Consider the following 26,403-nt stretch of genomic DNA (forward strand, 5'->3'; position numbering starts at 1 on the left):
CAGGGAAGGGCCTTGGTGCCGACCTTCGGGGGGCCCTGCTCCTCCCATGCTCCCCACTGGCTCCACGCCAGCCCAGTCAGCTTGCAGCCTCCCGGCAGGCGTTCAGGGGCAGAGTCCATCCCGGGCACTGCCTCCTCCAGCATCTTCGGTCCCACCTTACTGCCCCCTGCTCTGCGGCCACAGACAGGCAGGCTGCACCACGCTTCAGGGCAAACAGAGACTCGGACACCGGCACGGATGATATGCCCACCTTTATTACATGGCTATACAGCTGTACAGCGAGGACACGGGGCTGCGATCAGCACTCCCCGGGAATCCCCGCGCACCCGCACACGCGCACACCCTGTGAGGGGATGGGGAGGAGCAGCTGGCCATGCACAGGGGACAGCAACAACACAAGCACAACATACGGCAAGGACTCCTCCCTGCTTCTGCCAGGCCTCTCCCTCCTGTTATTCCCAGGGAAAGGCCCAGACTTCCCCACTTGCCCCAGGATGGAGCCAGCCTTCACCAGCTCAGCTGGCCCTGCTTAGGGATCAGCAGTGGCTATGCCAGGAAGCCCAGACCAAGCATCCCACCCCCAGGGCCAAGTCTACCAGCACAGAGGACACCCACGCGCTTGCCCTTCGTACAGAGTGCAGCCAGGAGGTGCCTCTCAGTCGGTAAAAACCCAGCTGGCCCCCGTGTGTTTGAGATCAACAGCTGATAAACAGGTGCTGTGGGCTCAAAGGGCTGCCCCAGGGCAGGGAGCACTGCCCTGGGTGCAGCGAGGGAGCCCAGGTGGCCAGGCAAGCGGCTGGAAAGCTCGGGTGCATTGGAGACTTGCCCTCAGCTTCCTTGTCAAACCCACCACGCCACAACAGCCCCAAGCTGGAGCTGCTCTGGGGTCGTTGTAGCTGATCCTCTACAGGAGGCAGGGGCTGCCCCCAGCAGCCGTGCAGAGAGCACACCCATGGCCGGAGGTACCAGCACACCAGTGCAGTACCCAGGCCCATGGACCTCTTGCTCTCCGGCTGAGCTCAGCCACATGATTTATCCCCGAGTCATGTGGCAAGCCACAGAGACACCCCAGGAGTCCTGACTCCAGCTGTAAGGAGCTGATCCCCATCCAGGGCTTTGCTTTAGTGAACTCACTTTGGTCTCTTACAGGCCCAGACCAGTCACAGCTTTGATCTGTCCCTCCCCAAAGCGAGAGGGAGCCCACCACCCAAAAGAACCTGTCCCTGCACGAACACCCCCTCTATGCTCCCCGGCCTGGGGGAAGGACATCAAAGGCCAGACAGGGCCACAATTACTGAACCATCAGTTCTCCTGGCCCTTTTGCTCCTATGGCCACAGCTGGGTCTAACAAGATATAAGAGCAAACAAAGGTTGGGCCTACGAGCACCAGGACCAGAGCCAGCCCTGCTTGCTGCCATGGCATGGGCCTGCAGGCAAGAGTGGGCCTCATGGATAGCACAGCCCTTACCACAGCAGGACACACTGGTGCGTCCCACCAGTTGGCAGTCACCTGGGGGCTCTACAGCCTGAGGCACTACACTACAGAACTATTGCAGAATCACAGAACGGTTGAGGTTGGAAGGGACCTCTGGAGATCATCTAGTTCAAACTCCCTGCTCAAAGCAGGATCACCTATAGCAGGTTGCCCAGGACGCTATCCAGATGGCTTTTGACTGTCTCCAAGGACGGAAACTCCACAACCTCTCTGGGCAACCTGTTCCAGTGCTGAGTCACTCACAGTAAAAAAAAAAAAAAAAGTTTTTCCTTATGTTCAGATGGAACTGCCTGGATTTCAGTTTGTGTCCACTGCCTCTTGTCCTGTCACTGGGCACTACTGGAAGGAGTGGCACTATGTGGCAACAGTAATAAGGAATGAAATGACACTGCAGAAACTTTCAACTGTGGTAAAACTACAGAAACCTTCAACTCTGGTAGAACTATGTGGGAATAGTGATAAGAAGTAAAAAAGAAGAAAACTGCAAGGGAACAACGGAACATGATTGGATGAAAGGCCATTAGGCTTGTGTTGGGTTAAACTACTGTTACTGGGGGAGAACAATGGGGGAACTCTATAAAAGATTAATGCCAGCTTGTGCAGTGTGGACCCCGCTCCAGACAGCTGGCCTGACTGCAGGACCCACACCCAGTGAGAAGGGGACGCTCACACCAGGATTCCTCTGCGACAGACAGGGCAGTGAGGGATCAGAGCCTGTAAGACAGCACCGCGCTCACAAGCCTGAAGTGCAAGTAGCATAACGTGTAGTGCCTAGCTACAGCGAATTAGGTGGAGACTGCAATCTAACAGTGAGTAATAAAATACTTATTACTTGAGGTCATGCTACACCTGTAGCCCTTGCTCTTTTATGGTCTCCCTTATGTCAGTGAACATCTGAGGAATGCTTGGGTGCAACGCCACACGCCTCCACCCTTGAGTCCCTGCTACCAGGCGTGCCTGCCCCAGCACAGGGAGCAGCTGGCTCAACTGGCGCGTGCCCAGCCCAGGCTCAAAGGGCACAGGGCAATATCCTGGCAGGGGAAGAAAGGTGGCCCTGGACTCCAGGGATGGCAGAGGAGGGCCTGCCTGTTGCTCGCAGAGGGCATGGTAAAAGCAAGCAGTCCCTGCCAGGGGAAAGAGGAGTGAAGGCAGGCAAAAGCAATGCCTGGCGGGGGTTAGCCGAGACGCACATTCTCACAAGCTGCCACTGGAAGAGGAGCAAGGGAAACCAGGGTGATCTTGGGAAGGTCCTGTCTGAGGTTGCGCTGCACAACCAGCATCCCAACTCTCTCCTCTACCACGGGGCTGGGCTAGGGTTTGCCTCTCCCCTCTAGGTTTAGGGCACCTCCTCTTGCCCCTCCAAGACATAAGCCATCTGCTTGGGATAGGGGCTCTGCAGCAGCCAAAGCAATGTTGCAAGGAAAAGGATTCTCTCAAGAGTGAGGAAGGAGCTGAGAGCCCTTGGGTGAGATGCACGACGCACTGAAGGCTTTGTTTGGGCAGGAGGAAAGCCCCAATACCACAGAAATGGCCACATCAGGAAGACAGATCCAATGTATCAGACAGGTCAGGCATAGGGAAGAGGCTTTTATAACACCTGAGGGAAGGGAGTCAATTCAATACACAGAGCACAAGTCCTTCAAGGTGGGCTCCAACTGGGCCACGTGCGCCCCCAGGAGAAGCCAAGCTGGACCACCCCAGGGTCTCTTTGGCATTGCAAGTGGGCCCTGCTAGCAGCCCACGTCCCACGGGCACTGGCCAGGGTGCACGTTGCCCTAGCTCAGAGATATGGCACAGAGGCTGCCAGCCAGGAGAGATGTCAGGAACAAAAGTCTCCCACCTCCACAGCCCCTTCCTGGTGTGCAAAGGACTGGGCAGCTGTCATGGGAGCTGGGGAAGAGCTGCAGCATCCCCAGATCCCAGTGAGAGCAGGGCCCACTGGCTCTGCCATCCCACCCACACCCACACCTGCAGCAGTGGGGTCCCATCCCTCGGCAGGGAGCTGGTGCAGCACGTGTATACATGGAGCGGGGGGACTGCCCCACTGCCATCCTGCTCCGGACTGAGGGGCACAAAGTTGGTCCTCCCTGGAAGGGCAATGCAGTGCTGGACACCTCCCCAAGGCTGCAGGCGGGGCAGTCACGGTGCTGACACTGCCGCAGGCTGAGCTAGCTCCCCTCGACACCTCCCGACACGGGTGGCCATCCCCAGGGGACACCAGCTCCCTGCCCTCATTCTGGAGGCAGGTCCCAGCTCTGGGTGGATGGCTGGAGCTGGTGCCTTCTCACGTCCCTTCAACCAGCAGCTGCTGCTGCCACCTCCAAGCCAGTCCACAGCTCCCCACCGCCAGTCCCATCACGTCAGCTTTTGCAGGCTCTGCAGCAATCCTCCGACACAGACGACACAGATGTGAACACAGACACATGTATGTACTCACACACGCATTCACCCCACAAGAGTCAGTGTCGTTGACTTGACAAACGGCTGGACACAGGGCTCCACTGCAAAGCCGCTGGCCTGGCAGTTTTGTCTCTTCGGCAATTGATGGCAACAAAATGAAGCCCAGGACCACCCTGTCCCCTTGGGATGGGAGAAGAATCAGGCTGATGCCACATCCTGCTGCCCAGGCGGCTCCCAGTCTGCAACCCCCAGGAGATCCCCAGTCTACAAGGCTACACCTGCAAGATAGAGAGGGGATGTGGCACCTACTGGGACCAGCTGCCACCACCCTAGCCTGCCAGCCAGAGTTCACGCAGCCCCTCTCAGCCACAGCTTTTGCCCCTACCTTGTGGATCTGCGGTGGAAGCTCATCTTCTGAGCTCTCCTCCGGCACGGGCTCTGGGTGTCTCGCCGACTGCCCATCCTCAGCCCAGCCTCCCAGCGGGAGGCGGGAGAAGTGTGATGGGGCTCTGTGCACTGTGCCTGGGTCTGCAGGATGGGTAAGGAGGAAGATCAGCTACACAGGGGATGCCAGGCTTCAGAGGCAGGCAGGCTGCCCATGCCAGTCCATGCAGGGCATCTGCTACAGGGCTCTGATCCAGAGCCCAGGCCTCCACCCTGGCTCCCATACCTGTGATGCCACCGTATCGCCGCTGGAAGCCGGTCTGCAGTGTGGCCGTCTCCTCGGCAGGCTGCCGCGGTGAGGAGAAGGGGTAGCTGGCAGAGCGAGGGATGGGGACAGAGGCACCTCGCTGAGCTTCCAGCTCCTCGTGGGCACTCTCCCCACTCTCGTCGCTCTCTCGTCGGTGCCAAGTGTGCCGCTCGGGCTCCAGCTGGGTTTGCTGTTTGTGCAGCTGCAGGGCCGAGACGTGAGCAGGTCAGCCACGTGGGGAGAGTCCAGACTCCCCCAACCACCTTGTCCCCAGCAGTCCACATACACTGCTCTCAGCTCCCCTTCCAGCCACCCCAGGCTCCAGCTACACCAGCCCCATCCTGACTGCCCTGGGCCCATGCCCCACTGGCCAGCCCAGCTCCTGCTGCTCACCTCGTGCATGTAGAGCGCGTGGAGACTCATCTCGGTGGAGGCATACTCCGACAGGATCATGCTCTGTAGCTGACCCTCCCAGGCGCTGCTCCCTGAGCTCACAGTCCTTGCATCAGCACTGCCATGGGACACACAGGAGATGTTTGCTGCCTGGGTGGCCCCTTACACCGCACCCAGCCCAGCCTCTCTCTGTCAGACCTGCAGACCCTCACTCCTGTGATGGAGAGGGACAGGCCCTCTGTGTCCTCTCCCCAGCCACACAAGATGATCAGATGATCACAAGATGGCACTGTCCCATCCCAGGTATCCCATCGCACTGTGCCCCTGTGCCAGGACATAAAGCTCACCAGCTTCTCACCTCCAGAGCCGGTGGCATTCAGGACCCGGGCAGGCCCTACTCGGACATGCTCCTTGTCCCTAGGAAGGGATGCTCAGAGCAGTCCCTTCCCTGCCAGGAAGGTACTGTTGTGCCTTCAGGAGAACACCAGAGCCCCACACTGCCCTTTGGGGCCACTGTAAGCACCTGGGCCTAGCTCTGCTTGTGAACATGTCCCTTCCTGTCCCAGGCTGCAGAGACAAATGCCAGACTGCACACTTAGGACAACAGCACAGCAGTGGGGTACACAGCAAAGGAATTTGGGACTTGCAAGGTCTCTCCAGCTGCTTCCCCTCAGCCTGCAGCTGGCACCCAAGGCTGCCATGTCCTTACCCAGAGGCTGTCATGGCACTCGCGCCCCGAGGCTGGGCTCCCTCTCCATCCCTTCCCCCTGTCTGGAAGCCGCTGGGGGGCTGCTGGGCAGACTGGAGTGGGGAGAAGGAACGCAGGGCTGAGGCCACTTCAGAGAGATGGCGGGAGGCCTGTCCATCACGGCCCATGTGAAAGCCCAGAGCTGAGGAGCCTGCTATCACGTTGGCGATCAGGCTGTGAGGCTGCAGAGTTGAAAAGGAGAGAGTCACTGTCCTACGCAGACTTGGAGGCCTGACCTCCATACCAGCAATACAGAACTGAGGCACCCCAGCTTCCCCCAGCCCCTCTCCCAACCCATAATGTTCAAGGATACCTTGTTGCCCATCTCTAGAAACCCAGAAGGCAGGCCCAGACAGTGCTATCTATCATATTTGCATCCCTGCATGCAGCCCAGGCAAGGGGAAAATTTGCGCAGAGGGCCTGGTTATCCCAGAGCTTGTTGGCAGCCAGCAAGCACCCTAAAAACACCACTTATCCCCTCCAGCCTGGGCACCTCTGACTCCGACTGCAGGGACTGGATGGAGCTGAAGAGGGCGTTTTCGGGGAGCATGGCCTGCTGGGCCAGCACCACGCTGCTGTCCCGGTGCACCCGCTCCTTCAGGAAACCGATGAAGGCCGTGCTCTCGCGGGGCGGCTGCCACTTGGGGTTGGTGATGGCAAAGTGCATGAGGGACAACTCTGTCTTGCCATCCTCTGCCTGCTGGTAAATGGAAGCCTCCGTCTTTCCTGCTGACATCCACTGCAGAACAGAGAGAGGTAGTGAGGGCCAGGATCTGCTTTAAGCCCCTGCCAGGTCTGCAAATCCTGCAGAATCAGTCTGGGCAAAACTCACAACACCCAGCACAAGCTAGGCCACAGCTCCATGCAGAAGGCAGGCACTAGAGCAAATGCCCCGTCCTAGTTCAGCCCTTGCAGCCCAGGAAAGTAGCAGCCATAAAGCACAGTGTCCTCCACCTCCTGCTGCAAAGGAGATGGAAGCTTTGTCTTGCACTCTGCAGCCCACAGCAGAAGCAACTACAGCCAACAAACAACTGTTATTAAAAACTTCCTGCCACAGTGAGCCCACCCTTTCCCAGTTCCTGGCCCAGTCACTAGAGCGCCTTTCTTGATGACTCATGTAAATTCCCAGGCACAGGAAACAGATTGATCCTCTTTCACTTTGCAGTAGTTTCACATAATGAAAAACACATCCCACCTCTACATCCACATCCTGCTTCTCTCCTGGCCAAAAGCAGCCCAGCATTTTTAATCTGTTCTCAGTGGTCACACTTTTTAAGATGGCCAAATATACCCACTCCTCTCTCTTGAGGGTGCGGGGCACAAGGCTGTCTGTGAAGATGGGCAAGAATGTTAAATATTAAGAAATGACAGAGCCCAGTGTATAACATACCAGGTTAACAGTCACAGTCTGGTGACCTGTGCTGGCAACCCTGGAGACTCAGCACTGAGGCTGTCACAGGCTCCCAGTTGGCTACAGGCTCCCAGGAGCGGTGAGTTATAGCCTCTCCTGTGCCTAACAGGTCAGGCATGCTGGTGTGGAGCCCACGCTACTATCCCACCGCGCAAGGGACCTACCGCTGGGTGGCCGTGCTGGCGCACGTCCATCTGGGCAAAGGAGCAGGTGTCGCCCACACCCACCACCTCCACAGTGAAGTTGCGGAAGAAGTCAACAATGTCCAAGGACTTGGGTCGGAGGCAGACAATAAGGATCAGGGGGGTAATGATGGGACTCAGGAGTTCCTCCAGGATGAAGACCTGGGCATGGAAATGGGGGGCTCAGAGAGAGCTCGAGAATGCCAGAAACTACCCCAATACAGCCAGCCCCAGACCAAAGCTTAGGCCCCCTTCAATCCTACGTCCCACCCTGCACTGGAGACCCTACCCCTGCCGCCTCCCCAACAAACTCACAATCCTGGAGCCAGCCCTCAGCCCTGACCCATCAGCTGGGGAAGGTCATCTCCAACAAAGCTCTGTCTGCTCAGGAGCTGCCTGGCGCTCTGGCAGCTTCTCTCTCCTGCAGGGACAAAAGTGAGTTTGTCTCAGTCCCTTGCGAGTCAGGCTCACCGCTTTGTACTGGAAGAGCTGGGCAAACTCATCCCGGGTCTCATAGCGGTGGGCATTGCCCTGCCAGTGGTCAGGCATGTAGTGGATGTGTGCCAGGATGACCCGCAGCAGCTGCTCTGGGCAAAACACCAGGTGCTGGTCAGGAATGAAGGACCTGCAGGACAGCACAGGGAAATGTCACAGCATCGCACTCCAGTTTAAGGGAGATCTCATCCTGGGAGGGCAGGGCGAACAGCCCACATCCACAGCTCCACCTGCAGCCTTCACTCCCAACCCAAACCCTCCTGCTAGCACAGACCAGGGCTCCCACTCTATAGCTCCAGCAAAACCCCTTGTATCATTCCTGAAGTCATCACTGCAGTCACTGCACCAAGTTGACTAGTACTCCCTTCTTCTGCCTGCCCCATTCTGCCTCTCCCCAGATGTGCTCTTCCCCTAGGGCAGACTCACACCCACTTGCAACCTAAGAGCACATCCACACAGGCGGTATCAGCCTCGCGTCTCCTCACAAAGTTGCTGGGAGCAGCCGGCTCTGGCCAGCACAGGTCCACCTCACCTGCACACCGTGATGCCCACCCCGAGCAGGGTGACCGTCGTCAGCACGTGCTCGACCGCCAGGACGTCCTCGTCATAGATGGTGAGAGCGATGAGCACAGCCAGGATGGAGCCAGCAAAGAAGGCCACATTCTTGGCCACGATGGTGAGGAGCGGGGAAATAAAGCAGTTCATATACTTGGAAGCTGGCTTGTAGCCCTTGCTGAGACGTGAGTGCAGTTCATGGTCCAGCTCATTGAAGTGTCGGAGGTAACAGCGGCCATAGAGAGACCAGCAGCGGGCACCCAGGCTGCCTGGCTCTCGCTTCAGGATCTCCGTGTAGCTGAAGAAGGCGTAGAGGATCTGCCAGATGAGGATGAGGGGACAGAGGAGGAAGTTGGCAATGCCAATCCACAGGATGCGAGTGCTGAGCTTCTCAGCTAGCTCCAGGCGGTTCCCAGCCCGCTTGTATTCGGCCTTCAGGCTCCACTCATTCTCAAAGAGGGAGCCTGGCCCCCAGAAAAAGATGAGCTCGAAGTTGTACTTGAGCCCGCGAGTGTAGAAGACAGTGTCTCCCAGCAATGGCAGGCGGAAGCGGATGGGCAGCAGAGACTTGTTCACCATGGCCACCATGTAGTTCTTGAAGCGGAGAATGCGGTGGTAGATGTCCAGCTCTGTCAGCTCTTTCTTGTGGATGCAGATCTGGTGCTCCTTCTGGATCTGCACAATGCGGGCCTGCACCTCCTGCCAGGTGTAGTAGGGCAGGTTGGACTGGGAGGGGGAAGCAGCAAGGTTAGAGGCAGGCCGTGTCCGGGGACAGAGGTCAGGCTGTGCCCTGCTCTGACAGCGCGGTCCCAGCACACACTCGGTGTACCAGTGAAGCACACGCAACACAAGGCACCTTTCCACACTGCTTCAGCCTGCAGCAGGCAAATCCCATACCTTACCCCAGTGCCCTTTACCCCTGGACTAGTGTAGATGACTGTTTCCCACCCACTCACACACAGGCTATCTTGGAGGCACAAGTACAGCCCCAGGCTCACGTGAGCTTTCCTTTCCCCCCAGAGCCCATGGGAAGCATGCCTAGTGCTTGGAGTCAGAGGGGAGGTAGGGACAGGGGAAGGGACTTCACCAGTGTCCAGAGGCAGCCTGTGGCAAAGCCAGGGAAAAAACAAGCCTCTTGGCTCAGCTCATCTTTCTCAACAGCCACGGCTTCTCCTAAAAGGAAGCACACACACCCTCTGATGTTCTCAGACAGAGCAGAAGATCCTGCACCAGGCTGTAGGTGTAAGCCTCAAACCCCATCTCTAACAGATCTCCAGCATGCTCTTCACCAGCTAAGTAGCTCTATGCCTCAGTTTCCTCATCAATAAAGAAGGAAGATGATTATACTCGCCTCCCAGGAGGTAAGAAAACACCCTCGCTCATGCCTCGCTTTTGCCTTTGCTGTTGAAAGGCATCACAGAAAAGGCCATCACAGATAAAAATAAACATATTGGGTGACAGATGGCGCACGCACATGCCAGCACACACAGTGACAGGCTGGGCAGAGAAGGGTTAACATGCAGCAAATTGGCTGCTGGAAAAGCTGAAAGGAGATCAACATCGTTATGTAACCCTGGGAAGAGCTGGAGCAGAAGGAAGAGCACTTGGCACAAGACTTTTGGAGAAGTTGGCTCCAAAGGGGGTAGAGGTGAGCTGCCTCTCACTGCACAGCAAGGACTCCTGCTTTCCTCAGCAGCCCTGCACAGGGCCCACAGCCCAGCTACTTACCATGGGGATTTTGAGGGCATTGATGTAGAAGGAGTGAATTTCCCAGTAGCAGCAAATGTTGTAGATAAATTTGATGAGTCGGTGGATCCAGAAAACCCCAGCTATCATCAGGATGCAGATGAGGAAGCTGTTTTTCTGGATTCTGCAGGCAAGAAGATAGCAGGAGTCAAGCCCCGGACAGCCCTTAATACTTGAGAAAGCAAGAGCAGTGGCTAACATGCCCTCAGCTGCTCCTACCTTGCACTGCAGACATTTGGAGGCAGGAAGGCATCTGGCAGCGTCACCTTAATGGGCTCACTCGGATGCTGGCTGTGATTTACTGCTTTGTTGGCAAAGAGAATGTCATAATCAACGCAGCTGATAAGAAAGGTGGTGAACGCCACCACAAAGATGAACTGCCTGCAGAGAGAGAGAGAGAGTGGCCGTGAGGGAATTGCTCTGTCCGCCTCCCGCCTAGACACGGGGCAGGCAGGAGCTGCAAGTCAGGCAGCCCCACAGCCATGGCGCCAGGAAAGCTCACGGCACCACCTCCTCAAAGTGCCACACGGGTTTGGGGCAGGGAAAACTCTAATGAAAGGCAGGGAGGATATCTGAGAAGAGAACCCTCCTGCCTGGAATGGCTCAGCATACCCCCACAGCCACTCTCCAGCTTCCTGTCACAGCCCCAACAGCCTGCACGGGAGGGTAAGCCTGCACTTACATGAGCTCAAAGATCTCCCCAATGAGCATGCAGGTGAAGCCATTCTTCTGATGCAGATTATAGACGTGAGACCTACAGTCAAGGAGAACAGACTGGAAAGCATTTCCTTCTGACAAAGAGCAGAGAGACCTCCCATCCCAATCGCATCTACAGCCCCCCAGCCAAATCTCCCTCTACCAGTGACGGAAACCCCCTCCCATCTCCATTCACCAGCAAGCTGGTACTCCGCTGCAGGGAAACAGACTCTTCCCAGGTGCAGCACAGCTGGGATAAGAGGACCTGGCTTGATCAAAACCCCTTCCCCCAGAGGTGGATTCTGCCCAAGCAGAGAACAGAAGCTCAGCCTGCCCTCAGGCTGCACAAAGGGAGGGGTGGGTAGGCAGCAAGGAGCGATCTCTGGCACAGGGCAATGCAGAGACAGGCAAAACTGCATTTAATACCCATAAGCATCCCTTAAGCAATAAATGCTTAAACGGCATTTAATACCCACAGCATCCCATAAGTATAGGGGCTCTGCCATCCCCCAGCCCCTCTGGAAGCATGTAGCATTCTAAGGGAAGGGGCAGATGCTGCCTCAGCCCCGAGTTACGCCAAACCAAGCACCTCTGTCAGCATGGGCAGCACAGCACGAGGCAGTGGAGTGTATGCCCTGTCAACGCAGCGCGCATGCTGTGGAAGGATATACGAGAGAAGAAAAGGTCCAGGTTCTCTATATGATGCCATGGAGCTGAAGGAAGGAAAAACGCAGGGTGAGAGTGCCTCTGGCACACCCGGCCTAGCTCTTGCAACACACGCTCTTCCCCTCTCTTCACCTCCCTCCTGGTCTCTCTCTCTCAGGCCCCAACCTGGCCCTGCAGACCCCCCATCCCAGGCTCCCCCCAGACTCCCCCCTCGGCCCACGGTCGCCCCGCTGGTCCCCAGCCCCCAGGGCCAGCCCGGGTCCGGATCCCCCCCCCGCGAGTCCCCGGAGCTGCCCCGCCTCAGGCTCCCCGGGGGAGCCCGCCCCGCCCCGCCAGGCGGCCCCCCACCCCCGCCGCTCTCAGCCCCCCGCCCCTCCCGGCGCCCAGAGCCTCCCCCGGCCTCAGGCCGCGGCCTCGCCCCCGCCTCCCGGTGCCCAGGCCCCGTCACAGGCCCCAATCCCCGGTGCCGGTCCCGGCGCCGCCGCTCACACTTGGCGCCCTCGGGGACGTGGACAAGCAGATCCCCGCCGCCGGGGGGGGACTCGGTGGAGGAGCTCTCCAGGCGCTGGTACTGCGTCTCGAAGTGGGCCATGGCGGGGCCCCCGCGCCGCCGGCCCGGCCCGGCCCGGCCGCCCCGGCCCCCGCTCCGGCCCGGCCCCGGGCCCGGCCCCTCCTCGCCCCGCGAGTGGCGGCCGCGCCGCCCAATCGGAGCCGCGGGGCGGGGCCGGCGACGGCCAATCGGAAAGCAGGTGGGTCGGAGGCCGGGCTGTGCCTAGCGGCGTCCCGTCGGAAGGCAGGATGTGGCGTACAGCAGCTGAGGGCGCTTCCGGGGCGGGCCGGGGGGGCTGTCGGCGGGCCGGGCAGCGGCATGTGAGTGGCGGTTCGCGGGCCGGTAAGGGGGGGAGCGGCCGTGGGGGAGTCCCGGGAGGGGAACGGCCGTGGCGGGGTCCCGGGCGAGGAGTAATGGCCACGGGAAGGATTCCGGGGGAAAATAAGGGGTTAACGGCTCCGGAGAGGGGGATCCTGGAGGGGGGGTAACAGTCGGGGGGAAGGGGGGGGACATCCATGGGGGCCGATCCCGGGGGTGGGTAGCGGCCTGTTGGGGAGGATTCGCGGGGGGACATTCCCGCCGGGGGGTGAACGGCCACGGGGGAGAGGGATGGGGGTGCCACGGGGCAGGGGTACCCTGCGGTGGGGAGCAACAGGCGTGAGAGGAGGATCGCCAGAGGCGGGAGGGTTCTGGGGGGTCAAACCAGGATCCTGAAAGGGGAAGCTGGCAGCTGTGGGGTGCAGGATTCCTTTGGGGGGGCACCAGCTGTTGGGGTTGTTGGGATCCCCTGGAGGGAGAGGGGCTGCAGGAGGGTTTGGGGTTCTGGGGTTGGACATTCCCTTGTCCTGCGTGCCCCCAGTGCCCCTCGTGCTCTCCGCTGATGGGGAAGCGTCCTGGAGACAGGGCTGTCACTCACCCTCAGTGCTGTCCCTTCTGCTCAGGAGCAGCAACGATGCCAGCCCTGGAGAGCAGATCCATTTTTGAGGCTTCCCAGGACCCCACCTTCCTGTGTGGGCTGTCCCTTGTCACTGGATTTTCAGTGGATTCATCAGTCACGGACCCAGGGCCCATAAACCATGGTGGGTTTGGCTCCAAGGGAGCAGAGGAATAGCATGAGGGGGTTATTTGGCCAAGCTTGTATCTGTCTGTCCCAGACTATGAGAAGAGGACTCCATGCTCTGCGATACAGCTTGGGTGGCTACTTGGTGCTTGGCGCAGTGGGAGCTGCCGGGTGAATGGTGAAATGGGCTTTGCTTCGACCTATAGCTGTCACGCCAAGTTCTCTGAAATTCCTTCTACTGCCATAGTGCTGTTTGAGTGTCCAGGCTTGCGTGTGGCTGAGAAAAGACCCAGCAGTCCCCATTCCTTGCTTGGTCCTTGCGGTGGTGCTGCATGGAGAGTTGCCTGCGGCACAACCCCTCCTTCCTCTTCCAGAGAAACCTGCAGTTGCCAGTGGTGAGGAGAGAGCCCGGGGGGTCCCCAAGGTACCCGACCGGATGTACTGCTCAACTTGCGCACAGGCGTTCGACAGCCGGGAGGAGCAGGTGAGCGGAGGCCGAGCTGCCAGCGTCAGCAGTGGCAGCACTCAGCAGGGCTGGCACAGCTCGCAGGGTCCTGCTGTGGAGGCTCGGCCCCAGGGCTACGCAGCCCAGTGCCGGCTGCTTCTCGGAGCCCCATCGCCCACGTCCCTGCCAAGGGGCCTGTGCGCCCTGCTGGACCCCTCTCACCCCTTTTCCTCCCCAGACTGAGCACTACCATCTTGACTGGCACCGTTTCAACTTGAAGCAGCGGCTGCTGGGGCACCAGACACTGCCGGCAGAGGGATTCGAGGAGAAGACCTGCGCAGGTGAAGGATGGCACTGCCCTCAGCAGGGCCCAGAGGCCACCAGGCTGTCCATCCCAGCTGGGGACATGGGTCTGCAGCTGCCCCTGCTTGCTTAGGGTCCCTTTGCTCTGCCTTGGTGGGATCCCCTGGCTCTGCTATTGGACCCTGAACCTGCTGACTTGTTGTGGGGACGGGGGTATGTTCCACCTGAGCCCCTGCCTGTCCATACCTGGGATCTATAGCCCCAAACACATCTCTCCCCAGCCTGCAGCCCCCTTATGACTATGTAAGATATTGGACAGGACATTTTGGGGGCTCTGGACCAGCCCTTAAACCTATCTGCAAAGTTTTGGGGATGGTGGTGGATTGATGTTTGCCTTGCTCCACTGCCACATTTCCTCTCCCTTGCAGGTGATGTTTCTAGCATCTCAGGATCTGATTCGGAGAGCTCCAATTCGAGCAGTGAGTCAGAGTCGCTGCCCCCTGCCAGCGATGGTCCTGCGACCCACCAGGTCCCCCGCTCCCACAAGGTGCTTTTCAGGAACGCGAAGGGCGAACTCATCTCTGCCTACCGCTGTGTGCTGGGCTCTGGAAAGGCAAGTCGCAGCCCAGCCTGCTGGAGGCAGGACCCTGGGAAGGGGGTGGCCCTGAGGTGTAGACATCTGCCTGGAAGTCCCCCATGTCCCTGGATGGGAAGGGTGCTGGATCAGAGCCCCAGGCTCTCTGGTCATCTATTTTTGACTCTGGGATACTCACAGGAGTGAGACCTACTTCCCCATTTCCTTATAATTTGACCAACCTTTGCAAGAGGAAAGCCCTACTCAAACCAGGGCTGAAGCAGTAGCTGAGACCCCCTGCACAGCCCAGTAGTATGGGTAGGACAAGGCGAACCCTGCTCCTTTTTGTCTGTAACCCCCCTTGTCCCTGTGCCAGCAGAGGGGCTGGCTCATGTCCCAGAGGACAGCAAGAGGTGGTAAGGTGATCCCACAGATGCTAGCAGCAGGGTCTGTGTCTCAGGGTGACAGCGAGGAGCCAGCAGAGCTGGTGGCATCGCTCCAGAGCCTCAGTGCGAGCACGTGCTGGGTTGTGCTGATGATGGGTGGCGGACACTTCGCAGGAGCTGTCTTCCAGGGGTGAGTAGGGGGGAGCAGATCTGGGGTCACCCCTCTGGGCAGGGACAAGTGGGGCTGGGTGTTGGATAGACCCCTCACTGATGCCGGCCACGCCCTCCCTGTTCCTCCATCACAGTGCTTATGCACACCCTGAGCACCAGCAGCTCCTGGTCTTTGCTTGAGAGTTGGCTAAGCTCAGTCTTACTGCAAGAGAAGTGTTTATGGGGCACCAGCAGGGGCAACAATGCCTCCAGGGTCCCAGGGAGCATCAGCTCTCCTCCTCTGTATGTATGGGGCCTTATTGCTCATGCCTGCCCCTCTCCACAGCCCCCAGGTGCAGGAGCACAAGACCTTCCACCGCTACACAGTGCGAGCCCGGCGGGGCACATCCCAGTGCCTGCGGGATGCCCAGACCCCAGCTGCAGCACCCAGGTCAGCCGGAGCCTCGCTGCGACGTTACAATGAGGCTGCGCTGCTCAAGGTAGGGATGGCACCAGCACTGGGGCCTTGGCAGGGTGACACAGTCATGGCTGACTCTATGGGGTGGTACTGTGCTACTGTTGGAGGTCACATGTGGGGTGTGAGCTCCAGAGGGAGGCCAGGACACAGTTGGGGCTGCTCTCTCCTGCGACTGTTCCTGCTCTAGAGCTGCCTGTGCCCACGCTGCGCAGTTTGGGAGCCCATGGTGCCCACCCCTTCCTCCCCAGGACATCCAGGACCTGCTGGCAGGCTGGGCGCACCACTTGCAGGAAGCCCAGCGCATCTTCCTCCGGGCCCCCCGCCACAACCGGTCGCTGCTCTTTGGTGGCAGGAACCCACCTCTTACCCGGGGTGACACCCGCGTCTACCACATCCCCCTCAGCACCCGCAGGGCCACCCTGCGGGAGGTGCTGCGAGTCCATGCCGTGCTGGCCAGCCTGCAGGTATACGGTGAGTCAGCCCTGCCCTGATGCCTGTGGGTTGGAGCAGGTGGAGTGACACGGTCCCTGCATGCAACCCCCTGCATGTTAAGACCTGCTGCACCGCGTGACAGAGGTGCCAGCTCTCCTGCCCTCCATCCCTGGAGACCTGGAGCGCTCCCTGTCGCTGGGCAATGATGGGAGCACCCTGTTGCCCAGGGAAGGACACGCCACTGGAAGACATCACTGGGTCCCCCCGGAAGAGCTGGCAGAAGGGGCAGCGGGTGGCAGTAGCGGATCCTCTGCGGGAGGACAGGAGTGGTGAGTTGAGCCATGGAGGGAGACATGGCTCTGAGAGCTGGAGGGACTGGTGTCATGGGCTGGGGGCCAGGCTGGCAGCCCCACTACAAGGCCTGGCACTGTGGGGGGGGCTCTGCAGAAAGTGTCTCCGTGCTGGGTGGGGTGTGCTTGGCAGAGAGCCCCAAGCGATCCATGCTATGTTTGGGGCCCCAGCCCCTGCCCTGTCACCCCCCTCAGCCCCGGAGGAGGAAGAGGAGGAGGACAGCCTGAGAGGGGAGCTGGAGACTGTGGAGGTTACATTGGGAACCTTGGACCTCCAGGAGTTTGAAGTGATGCCCAAGCGAAACCGCAAGAGGAAGAGGAAGAGGGACAAGAAGGTGGAGAAAGGTGAGGAGGAAGAACAGGCCCGGGGCTGTGTAGGAAGGCACTGGAGAAGGAGCTGGCACACCTGGAGTGCAGGCTGGGCTGCGGCCCTTTTCCTCACCGTGTGCTCCCTGTGCAGGGCCCTGTGCTGAGGAGACGGGAAGCCCGGAGCTGTCGACAGAGCCACAGGGGCAGGCTGGGGCTGAGCCCCTTTCCTGGGAAAATGGAGGTAAGTGGGACCAGGAGCTGGGCCAGGGAGGAGCCTGTCTGTTTGCCAGAGGGCTTTGCTTCAGGGTGAAGGGCAAGTTTTCAGGCAGCTGCCCAGAGCAGCTGGGTGCTGGCAAGCTGTCAGGCAGCCATGTGCTTTAAAGCAAGCAGTGTGCACAGTGAGGTGCAGAGCAATAACAGCCCTAGAGTGTTTCCACCTGGATGGATGGGAGCAGAGAGCAGCAGAGATCTGGGCTATGAGAGCAGCCCTGGGATGCCACAAGTCTGCAACTGGCCTGCTCATTGCCGTGGGAGCTGTGGAAGAGGGGAGGGTATCCAGGGCCACCAGGTCCAACGCGTTGGCACTTGCTCTGTGGGGCAGGCAGCACTCGGCTAAGCCTGGTACGTCTGTGGGTTTGGAGCAGGTCTCATCCCAGGAGGAGAAGGCCTGGCTGTTGTCAGCTGTGCCTAGCAATGCCACGAGCACATAGTCAGGACACAGACTCTGACGGCACTAGAGACCCTGCCCAAATCCAGCTGACAGAACAACACTTTAACCGCACTGTAGATTTGCTGGTCAGACCAGAGCACTGTTCTGCCCAGGGAGCCGAATGGCCCTGTGACATCAGGCTCCCTCCTGTGTCCTTCCCTCATAGGAGACCCCCAGACCCAGCTCCGCGATGCCCTGTTCACAGCCTGCAAGACGGGGGATGAGGGCACCCTGCGGCATCTCCTGGGTGTGCCAGAGAGCGGGAGCCCGCCAGGGGACAGCGAGGGTGGGAAGGAGGCTGTGCCCTGCTCCCTGCTCAACCAGCCTGTGGATGAGCGTGGCTACACCCTGCTGCACGTGGCAGCACGTGCAGGGAAGGCCGAGGCCGTGTACCTGTTGCTGGAGGCAGGAGCTGACCCTGCGCTCAGGTACGATCGTAGGGCCTCCGGAGGCCAGCAAGCACAGCCCCTGCCATAGGAGGCTGCCCCACGACATCCTGGTGCCTGGTGCTCGCCTTGCCTACCCCAGCAACCTTCCTGCCCTGGGCATGGGAGACGCATGCCAGCTTTGCCCTGGGACAGCCAGAGTGGGTCTCTCTCAGCCAGGACTTCTGGGCTTGTTAGGTGGCCCCTGCCCTGAAGTGCTCCCAGGTTTATTAGCGGGCAGTTTATTAGCAAGGAATGCAAAACGGGGAGGATTTGGGGGCTGCTGGTGCAGGGGATATGCAACTTTCCTGTCCTTGGCTGCAGTATCCCAGCCTCCTGCTCCTGTTGGACATCTCTTGGGGGGTCCCTGGGCTCGCAGCCCAGCAGGGCACAGGCAGCAAGACTGCAGGGCTGAGCTGGTCTGCTTTGGCCTGCAGAGACAGGCAGGAGCAGCCCCCCTACTGCGTCTCTGCTGACAAACCGACCCGCAACGCCTTCCGCAAGTTCGTGGTGGACCATCCTGATAAGTATGACTACAGCCGTGCCAAGGTGGGTGCCCATCCTGTGCACTTGCTGCTCAGGGGCTGGGGGAGCCCAGAGCTGAGCCCTCCTTGGCTGTACCCCAGCATCCTGCCCCAGGCCACTCGTGCCTTTGCCCCAGCTCGGGGGGAGATGCTGACTGCCCTCTCCCCTTGCTGCCCCCAGGTGCCCGGGCCCCTGACACCAGAGATGGAGGCAAAGAAGCTGGAGAAGAAGCGGGCACAGAAAGCCCAGCGGAAGCAGCGGGAGCAGGCACGGAGGGAAGAGCGGCAGCGCTGGGAGCAGGAGCAGGACGAGAAGCAGCGGTTTGCTGCCCTATCTGACAGGGAGAAGGTGAGGCCTTGCATGAGGAAGGGGATCTGGCCTGGCTGGTGCAGCACAGGTGCTGCAGGCTCTGGCGCCACAGGCCCTGCATTCTCGGGGCCACGCAGGGCTGGAGTCGCTGACCTGTCTCTCTGCTCCCCAGAGGGCCTTGGCTGCTGAGCGGAGGCTGGCTGCACAGCTGCAGGATGCCGGCACAACTCTTGCTAACACCAGGTAACAGCCCGGGTAGCTGTTGTGGGGCGACAAGGAGGTTGACTGCTGTTAGTCTTAGCCAGGGGTGCTCCTCTCTACCGGAGACTGTTCCTCACTGTGAGCACAACATGGCACAGTCATCACAGCAGAGACCAACTCCCTCACACTGGCATGGCCATTCCCTGCCTTTCTTCTCATGTCCAGCCTAAACCTATTCCCAGCCACTTTATTCCTAGCAGTACTTGTTCCAATGCTGTCTCCCTTTCTGCACTTTACCCCAGGAATATTTTGCAAAGGGCAACCCCATCCCTTTGAGGCCAGGGCTATGGAAAGCCAACCCCCCCAGCCACTCCTGTGCCACTATCTCTACCTTACATCCCTTGTCTCTTCTCTGTGCCACCCCACAGCCTTGTGGGCAGTCAGCGCTGTACACTGTTCTGAACAGGGGGCTCCCCAACTCCGTGTGGGGCCTGTTTCTCCCACGTTCAGCTTGCTTCAAGGTGTCTCACAGCAGGCTCTCATGCTGCATCGCCTCCAGGGAGCATGCCCTGGCCTGGCTTGCAGGGCTGCTGGGTGGCCCTGTGCCTGGATGCATCTGCCCTGTGACCAGGGGAGCCTCAGCTCCCTCGTGCTGCTGGTGGCCCTTGTCACGGCCCTCAGCGTAGGCACTGAATACATCTTATCTCTGATCCTGTCCCCTTTTTGCAAGTGTCCCCATCACTCAGGGCCACTTCTGCTCTTTTCTGTAGCCGCTGCTGGCACTGTGGGGAGTCCCTGCTGGGCCAGATCCCTTTCCACTACCTTGACTTCTCCTTCTGCTCCACGGCCTGCCTGCAAACCCACCGCCGAGCCCGGGCCAGTCACACATAGGGCTGGAGACTGCTGCCACGTGCCAAGGACCAATGCAGCGGAGACAGGGCTGAGCACTGGCTGCATGGCAGGGGCACGGAGACCCCTGAAGCGCTGCTGTGTGGAGTGACTGAGCTGGCCATGTCACTCTCTGGGGCAATTGCGGCAAGGCTTCGGTCAGCCGCAGGGTGCACACTGCTCTAGGCAGGGCTCTGGGGGCATTAGAGCCAGGATCCCCTACGTGCTAACATGAGGGGCCTGGGCTGCCCCATGGCCCAGCCCGGCTCCAGCTGGGAGATCCTGGTGGCTGCCCTTTTCCCTGCTGCCTTCCAGACTGCTGCCTCTGGCGCTGGGACAGATCCTAATGCATCCAGACCCTGCATCCCTGAGCCGCTTGCAGCCGTGCCTATGGGCATCCTCGAGGCTAGGCTTCTTCCTCTCTTCTCCTGGGTGCCGTTGGCATCTCAGCCATATTGTGTTGGCAACTACCTCCTGTGCCTGTATTGTCAATAAAGAGGTGTCTGAACCTGCTAGGCCCAGCCTGCTGTGTGTGCAGGTGTTAGGGGGACTCAGCATGGGCACTGGCACCGTTTGGGATGAGGTGTGGGGGGCACATGCAGAACAGACTGAACCTGGGTTGCTTTCTCCTAGTGTGGACCTGGGCCTGGCCCCGAAGGAGGGCAGAGGTCTGTGCTGGGGTGCCTACCCCTTCCCCAGGCATTCAGGATAGCTTGCTGCTGCCTCCCCTTCACCAGCACCCCCGCCATCTCCACAGCCCTAGCAAGAGGGGGTGACGGTGCCTGGCAGCCCTGCGTTTATTCTGTGGCCGCAGTGCTGCGGCTGAGAGTTGTGTTGAAAAAAGGTCGGTCGAGGAAGAGCAGGAAGGGGGTGGGAGGTGCCCCCTCCAGCTCCAGCACCGTGATGTTGTTGGGGCGGCCAGGGTACAGCACTGAGCCAGGCACGAAGAGGGTCTGCTGGGGCCCGCGCTGGGGCCAGTACCGGCCCAGGTTGAAGCCATTGATCCACAGCTGGCCCTGGAGGATGGAGACCAGGCTGAGTTGTGCCCCTTTCCCCTCTCATCCCCTCTCCTTGGTGTATGCACAGCCTTACCTTGCTCCACCCTGGGAATTTCACAAAAGTGTCCCAGGCGATGTCAGGGGTCTCAAAGGCCCCACTGTAGAAGGCTGGCCCTGCTCCACCCCTGCTGCTTGATTTTGTTGGGGCAGCATGGGGCCAGCCCTGCTGCACTGCAGTATCTATGGCCAGGGGGTAGATCAGCCAGCTGCTCAGTGGGCTGGAGTCCAAGGAGAGGTTTCCCAGCAGGCCCTGAGAAGGAGGAGGAGGGAAAATGAGGCAGCAGGGTCTGCCCTGGGCAGGTGGATGCCATACATGACCCTGCTTGGCTTCCTTGGGTGCATCCCCTTTTCAGCAGTGGACATGGGACTGGACCCAAGCAGAGGGGCTGCAGGCTCCTGGCTTCTGTGGTGGCATGTGTGGGAGAGGGCAATGCCAGTCTTGCTGCGTTTCCCTGGTTCCTGGTGTATTTGCCACCTTGGTGAGGTCAGTGCAAAAGCACTGGGGAGGGGGAGGATGGGAACGTGTAAGAGCTAACGTGGGGGTCCTGCCCCCCCAAGGGCCCCCTGAGACCTGACTTTAGCCAGGGTCTGTCAAGGTTGGTTGGGGAGGGCATGTGCAGCCACCCAGGTGCCCAGGCTGTGCCCTCCCAGGTGGGTGGTGGGGCCCTCTCCCCTCACCTTGAAGTCACTGGTGTTGGCCCCGAAGTTGATCCTGCCCATGTTCTCCACAAGCAAGTCCAGGGTGGCCCCCTCACTGCCTGTCATCTGCAGCGCTGTCTGCCCGTCCCGCTCCAGCGTCCCCTGGTACTCCTGCAGCCATGGGGTCAGCGCAGCCGCCCTGGGTTGGGGTCCCAGCACCCCAAACGCCACCCGCAGCTAGCCAGCAGAGCATCCCACTGCCCTCTCCCTGCTTGAGCTGGGCCTCCCCTGGCAGGGACAGGCACGGGACTGTGGGCCACCATCCAAGGGCTCAGCATGGCCCTTGGCTTCCAGCACCCTGGCTGTCCCTGAGGAGGCAGGGCAAGGGCCGGGGGTGCACGCAAGGCCTCACCTTTTGTAGCATCACATAGCCACGGTCACAGACGCTGTGGGGAGGAGCGCTCAGTGTGGCCGGGTCCGGGATGTCCCGGGGCAGGTGTGTGCGGTACAACACAAAGCCGTGGGCCTGGGGGACACAGCAGAGCAGCACAGGAAACAAGGAAATGGGAAGCGGGGCTGGCCACTGGCTTTGATTCTCCATCCCAGAGCCGGGGCAGTGCTCTGTCCTGCCAGGCTCGGCAGCACAGGACAGACAAGCCCAGGAGTGTCTCTGCCGGTGTCCCTTGCTGTACTAAAGCTCCTCACCTGCTTTATGGCCTCAAAAGTGAGGGGAAACTGGCTCTGGATGGGCCCAGAGGGGCACAGTATGTCCAGAACATCCAGGAGATTGGCATACTGCAAAGAGATGGGAGCTGGGCAGCAGGGCAGTGCCAGGCAGGGGTGGCACAGCCCTTGGGGCAGGCACTCACCTTCTGCAGGGCCACCCGGCCGTAGGCATACTTGGGGGTGGCAGGCGGCATTGGACCGACCGGCAGGGCCTGGAACTGAACAGCAGACTGTTAGGTGCCCCATCGGGCCGTGGCTTCCCCTGGGACCCTCATCTCAGTACAGCAGGGAGCAGGGAGATGTCCCCTAGCAGCCCAGTGGCTGTCCTACCAGCTGCCTCTGTGTGCCCTCTGCCCCAGCACAGCCAGCAGTGCCCAGTGCTGCACTGCCTGAGGTCTCATGGCACCCGGGGCAGGAGCATGCCAGTGCTGCCCCCCTCCTCCTGCCAGGCTCAGCACCTTACTGATGACCGTGCGGATGGCAAACAGCTTCTCAGTGGGGTCTCCAGCCTCCGAGAGCGGTGCGTCGTAGTCGTAGCTGGTGGTCACTGGCTTGTACACCTCCTTGAAGTCGGCACCTGGCCAGGGAAAGCAAAGGGAGCTGCAGGAAGGGGCTCTCTGGCAGAGCTAGGGGCCTGGACCCCAAGGCCCTGCTGATGAGGACCAGCGCTAGGCTAGCTGCATTGCAGTGCAGGGGGACAGGACCCAGAACTGCGGGCCTGAGGGTCCCTGCTCAGAGACAAAAGGAGTCCCAAGGGGGGACAAGCTAGGACCCAGAATATGTGTCAGCCCACCCAACGGGATAGAGAGGGAGCCCTGGAACAGCCTCCCCTAGGGATGGCCAAGGAGAGCCCCATAACCCCAGCCCCACAGTGTGCCTGTGCCCCTGCTTGGCACCGCCACGCTCAGCAGCCCGCCCCCAGGCATGGCCCTACTCACCGCTCCAGTAGGCGAAGTTGGTCCCCCCCTGGAACATGTACCTACGTGACACCCCAGACACTGAGGTCAGCACCTGCACAAACCCTGGCAGAGGTCTGTCAGGCGCTGCCCCCTCCATGCTCCCTCCACAGCCCCAGCCTGGCCCCTGCCTGGCCCCTGCAGCCTGGGCCCCGAGGCGAACACCAGCAGCGATGCCGGCTCCGACGCCTGCAGAGGGGTGGGCTGGCAGCCCTGGCTGTGCCCCCACTGCAAGCCAACGTGCTACTTGCATGTTGACGTTGGCTCCCAGCTGCAGCATGTCCGCAAGTCCCCGGGCTACCTGGGCAGAGCTGATGCTGGCGTGCGCCTCCCCCCAGTAGTCCAGCCAGCCCGTGTAGTACTCAGAGTTCACCTGGGGAAGGAAGAGGCTGCTATCGGCTGCAGTTGGGGCTCCTGGTACTGCCTGTATCAGCCACATCCCCCCTGCTCCCCCACTCCCCAGGCAACCTGACCCCAGCATCCCTCTTGGCCTCGCACCCCCCAGCCCTTCTGCCTCCCCAAAGCCACAGTGGCTAATTCCCTCCCACGGTGCCCATGCCAAGCTCACCAGGGGCCCCTTCGGCTGGACCCGGCGCTGGGCACCAAACGCCTCTGTGATGTTGGAGCCTGCGGAAATCACAAAGAGAGGTTGGAGAAGGTCAGAGGCAGGACCCCCATCCCCTATCCTCCTCCTCTTCCATGGAGCACCTGGCCCAAAGTCCACGGTGGCGTAGAGCCCCTGCAGGGTGCCACAGCGTAGCTCGTCCGCCTGCGTGCCGTCGGTGGTGAAAAGCAGCACGTCGTGCCCCAGCAGCGCCCGGAAGGTGCCCAGGAGGTGCCGCAGGTAGTTGTAATCACAGGCGTAGTAACTGCCATATTCGTTCTCCACCTGTGAGCAGGACACAGGGCAGGACCCAGCGCCCACATGGAGCAGGGCTGGCGCCAGGTCCCAACATGCACCCAGTGTAGCAGGGTGGGATGAGCACCCAGCTTGTCCTTCCCTCCTCCAAGGCTCTGGGGGGCATCAGACATCATGACAGCTCCCAGGAGGTCCTGTGACAGAGACTCCAGCCCCAGGTCCTCATCTACCAGCCCCAGCTCTGCAGGTGTTCCTCAAACCCCGACCTCCTGACAGGTATCCCAAGCCCTAGCCCTTGCAGAGAAGCCCTGGTCCGGATGACACAGTGGCTTTATCTAGGAGCATGCCAGAGGGCACAGTGTTGGGGATGCAGGTAGCTTTTTAGGGCAAAGCTGAAGATGACCCAGAGCAGGGCAGAGAGTCGAGGCCCGCAGCACCCAACCTGCACACTGATGATGTTCCCCCCATTCTGGTACAGCCGCGGCTTGATCTTGGGTAGCAGGACATGGAGCCAGGAGTCCACAGCTGCCAGATAGTCTGGGGGCACAGATAGCAGCTCAGCCTGGCTGCAGGGACCACTCAGCCCCACACGCGACCAGCGCTGCAAGGACGGGGATAGAGCAGATGGGGTAGGGCTGAGAGCAACGGGGAAGTGGAAGCAGAGGGAGAACTACCAGGCTCCCCAAAGAGAGAAGCAGATGGGAGAGAAGATGTGCACTCTGGGGCTGGTGGGTGCCAGGAGAGAGACCAGTAACAGACAGCAGCATGCAGGGATGGGACCAGTCTCTGTGGGCACCACTCAGACCACGTGCTGAGGCTCACCAGGGTCAGAGGAGCGCAGGACGATGTCTGGTTTCCACAGCAGCCAGGCAGGCAGGCCACCCTAGAGAAACACCCCGCAGCGGGGAAGGAGACAGAGAAGCTGCTCAGCAATCTGGGAGGCACGGAGCCAAAACCCTGGTGCTCAGCATCAGAGCAGCACACGCCTGGTGGGGCTGCAGACAAAGGCTTGCAAGGTGCCAGGGACAGCACCCCAGCAAGAGGCACCAGCCCTGCTCTGCCCAGGCCACCCATCGGGGCATCCCACAGGGGACGGGGATGCTCTGGAGCTGGCTCGGTGCAGGTCCGGGACGTGCTGGGGCTCACCATCTCCCACTCTGCACAGATGTAGGGCCCCGGCCGCAGGATCACCAAAAGCCCCAGCTCTGCCGTCAGGTCCAGGAAGGCTTCCATGTCCCGGTCCCCAGCAAAATCGTAAAGCCCAGGCAGCGGCTCGTGGTAGTTCCAGGGGATGTAGCTGGCAAGGAGAGTGGTGATGAGCGTGGATGAGCGAAGGACACTGTTAGCAGGGCAGGGAACCGCCTCCTCTCCCCTCTGCCCCCAGGACGCAGCCTGGACCCTGTCCCCTGGGAGAGGGGTGAGGGATGGGAGACCCCACAGACCCCCGTGGGCCCCCCAGAGCGGCTGCAGGGCTCTGTGCAGCAGGGGCCGCCCCGTTGCTTACACCTGCACGGCGCTGAGACCGCTCATGTACATCTTGAGCAGACGGTCCCTCCAGGCGGGCCGCGGGACGCGGGCGTAGTGGATGCTGCCCGCGATGTAGCGGAAAGGGGCACCATCCTTCCGGAAGCAGTCGCCGTCATAGTCGATGTGGAAGGAGTGTGCCGGGGGGGCCGCCTGTGGGCACAGGGGCAGCAGTCGGGGCCGCAGACCTCCCCGAGCCCCAGTTGCCCCGTCCCGTGCTGTCGGGGGGCAGGCACCGGTTCCCGGCAGGGGGAGACCACTCGCCCACCCCGGGGGGAGACCAGGTGGGAACAGGGGGACCCTCCCCAACCTCAGTGCAGGGCTGAGGACCCGGCAGACAGGCAGGGCAGCCCCTGCTGCCCCATGGCCACCCGTTGCTACCCACACTGGAGGCATCTGCAGGTGGGGGTCTGGGGCTGGGGTGCTGGGAGGGCAGGCGTGGGGCTGGGAGTGGCACGGGGGGGCTGCAGGAGAGGGGAGCCGTGGCAGGAGGAGGCAGGGTGTGGGGACATGGAGGAGGAAAGCAGCAGCTCCTGGAATCGCCCCAGCTGGACCCTTTACAGCGCAGCCCCACATGCTTCTCCCGAACTTTCTGCCCGGGCCGGCGTTGCTAACCTGCGCGTGCAGGAGCCCTGCCGTCAGCAGCAGGGCGAGAGCGGGCGGCCTCATCCTGGCAGTGCTGGGGACGAGAAGGGATGTGGTCACCGTCACATGAGTGGACGTGGATGCCATCACATGATCCTTCTCCACAGCTCCGGGCGCTTCCTCCAGGTCCTAAGCGCAGACAGCTGCGGCGGCAGCGCGGGAGCGCAGCCGGCGCCTCGGCCGCCCCACAGCTGCGCCATGCGCGCACCCAAAGCACGGCCGGCTTCGCGCTGCCTGCGGCACGGCCACACATCACCCTAGCCCTGCTGGGCACAGGCTGCAGGTGGCATCGTGCCCCCCCAGCCTTACTGGGAGCAGCGCTGGGCACTGCTGAGCCTCACAGGGCATCCCGAAGGGGGGCCAGGCTGGGGTGGTGAGGGCAGGCATGGAGGAGTGGAGGAGCAGGGCATCTCCCTGGCCCTCC

At 60.9% G+C, this 26,403-nt stretch overlaps 3 protein-coding genes across 4 annotated transcripts; 1 reads left to right on the plus strand and 2 right to left on the minus strand.

Annotated features, from left to right (window-relative positions):
• Positions 1 to 236: 236 nt before the first annotated feature.
• Positions 237 to 12,173, minus strand: ATG9A (autophagy related 9A). Its single transcript, XM_064514805.1, has 14 exons — positions 11,968 to 12,173; positions 11,482 to 11,525; positions 10,799 to 10,863; positions 10,336 to 10,497; positions 10,099 to 10,240; positions 8,348 to 9,096; positions 7,792 to 7,945; positions 7,303 to 7,482; positions 6,221 to 6,466; positions 5,689 to 5,909; positions 4,980 to 5,097; positions 4,566 to 4,788; positions 4,281 to 4,423; positions 237 to 4,173 (listed from the first exon to the last, which is right to left on the minus strand). The coding sequence occupies exons 1-14, from the start codon at positions 12,068 to 12,070 to the stop codon at positions 4,168 to 4,170; spliced, it is 2,556 nt and encodes an 851-aa protein (XP_064370875.1). The 5' UTR covers positions 12,071 to 12,173; the 3' UTR covers positions 237 to 4,167.
• A 99-nt stretch (positions 12,174 to 12,272) lies between these two features.
• ANKZF1 (ankyrin repeat and zinc finger peptidyl tRNA hydrolase 1) lies at positions 12,273 to 20,087 on the plus strand. Of its 2 annotated transcripts, XM_064514808.1 has the most exons (16): positions 12,273 to 12,370; positions 12,970 to 13,107; positions 13,463 to 13,572; positions 13,772 to 13,874; positions 14,265 to 14,449; positions 14,871 to 14,986; positions 15,293 to 15,446; positions 15,673 to 15,895; positions 16,084 to 16,185; positions 16,378 to 16,551; positions 16,667 to 16,756; positions 17,391 to 17,652; positions 18,087 to 18,198; positions 18,355 to 18,522; positions 18,656 to 18,726; positions 19,455 to 20,087. In XM_064514808.1, the coding sequence occupies exons 1-16, from the start codon at positions 12,277 to 12,279 to the stop codon at positions 19,573 to 19,575; spliced, it is 2,223 nt and encodes a 740-aa protein (XP_064370878.1). In that variant the 5' UTR covers positions 12,273 to 12,276; the 3' UTR covers positions 19,576 to 20,087. The 2 variants fall into 2 exon arrangements, with proteins under 2 accessions (XP_064370878.1, XP_064370879.1); XM_064514809.1 differs by lacking the exons at positions 18,355 to 18,522; positions 18,656 to 18,726; positions 19,455 to 20,087 and having other exon boundaries at positions 17,974 to 18,197.
• Positions 20,088 to 20,345: 258 nt separating this feature from the next.
• Positions 20,346 to 26,194, minus strand: GLB1L (galactosidase beta 1 like). The gene is given in 17 exon segments (XM_026122918.2): positions 20,346 to 20,588; positions 20,665 to 20,880; positions 21,309 to 21,440; positions 21,682 to 21,795; positions 21,975 to 22,064; positions 22,139 to 22,213; positions 22,454 to 22,572; positions 22,934 to 22,974; positions 23,203 to 23,324; positions 23,520 to 23,578; positions 23,660 to 23,840; positions 24,253 to 24,347; positions 24,633 to 24,693; positions 24,957 to 25,107; positions 25,315 to 25,487; positions 25,950 to 26,083; positions 26,086 to 26,194. Coding segments are annotated over 17 exon segments (2,076 nt in total). The 5' UTR covers positions 26,180 to 26,194; the 3' UTR covers positions 20,346 to 20,369.
• Positions 26,195 to 26,403: the final 209 nt, after the last annotated feature.

This window comes from Dromaius novaehollandiae, chromosome 7 (genome assembly GCF_036370855.1).
Source record: "Dromaius novaehollandiae isolate bDroNov1 chromosome 7, bDroNov1.hap1, whole genome shotgun sequence".
Classification (NCBI taxonomy): domain Eukaryota; kingdom Metazoa; phylum Chordata; class Aves; order Casuariiformes; family Dromaiidae; genus Dromaius; species Dromaius novaehollandiae.

Coding starts and splice junctions, on each gene's coding strand:
- ATG9A (XM_064514805.1), bottom strand. CDS start 12,070: ATGGCCCACTTCGAGACGCAGTACCAGCGCCTGGAGAGCTCCTCCACC. Junction 11,526..11,967: donor CGTCCCCGAGGGCGCCAAGT/GTGAGCGGCGGC, acceptor TCCTTCCTTCAG/CTCCATGGCATCATATAGAG. Junction 7,483..7,791: donor AGCTCTTCCAGTACAAAGCG/GTGAGCCTGACT, acceptor TTCCATGCCCAG/GTCTTCATCCTGGAGGAACT.
- ANKZF1 (XM_064514808.1), top strand. CDS start 12,277: ATGTGGCGTACAGCAGCTGAGGGCGCTTCCGGGGCGGGCCGGGGGGGC. Junction 13,573..13,771: donor TCGACAGCCGGGAGGAGCAG/GTGAGCGGAGGC, acceptor TTTCCTCCCCAG/ACTGAGCACTACCATCTTGA. Junction 14,987..15,292: donor GCAGGAGCTGTCTTCCAGGG/GTGAGTAGGGGG, acceptor CCCTCTCCACAG/CCCCCAGGTGCAGGAGCACA.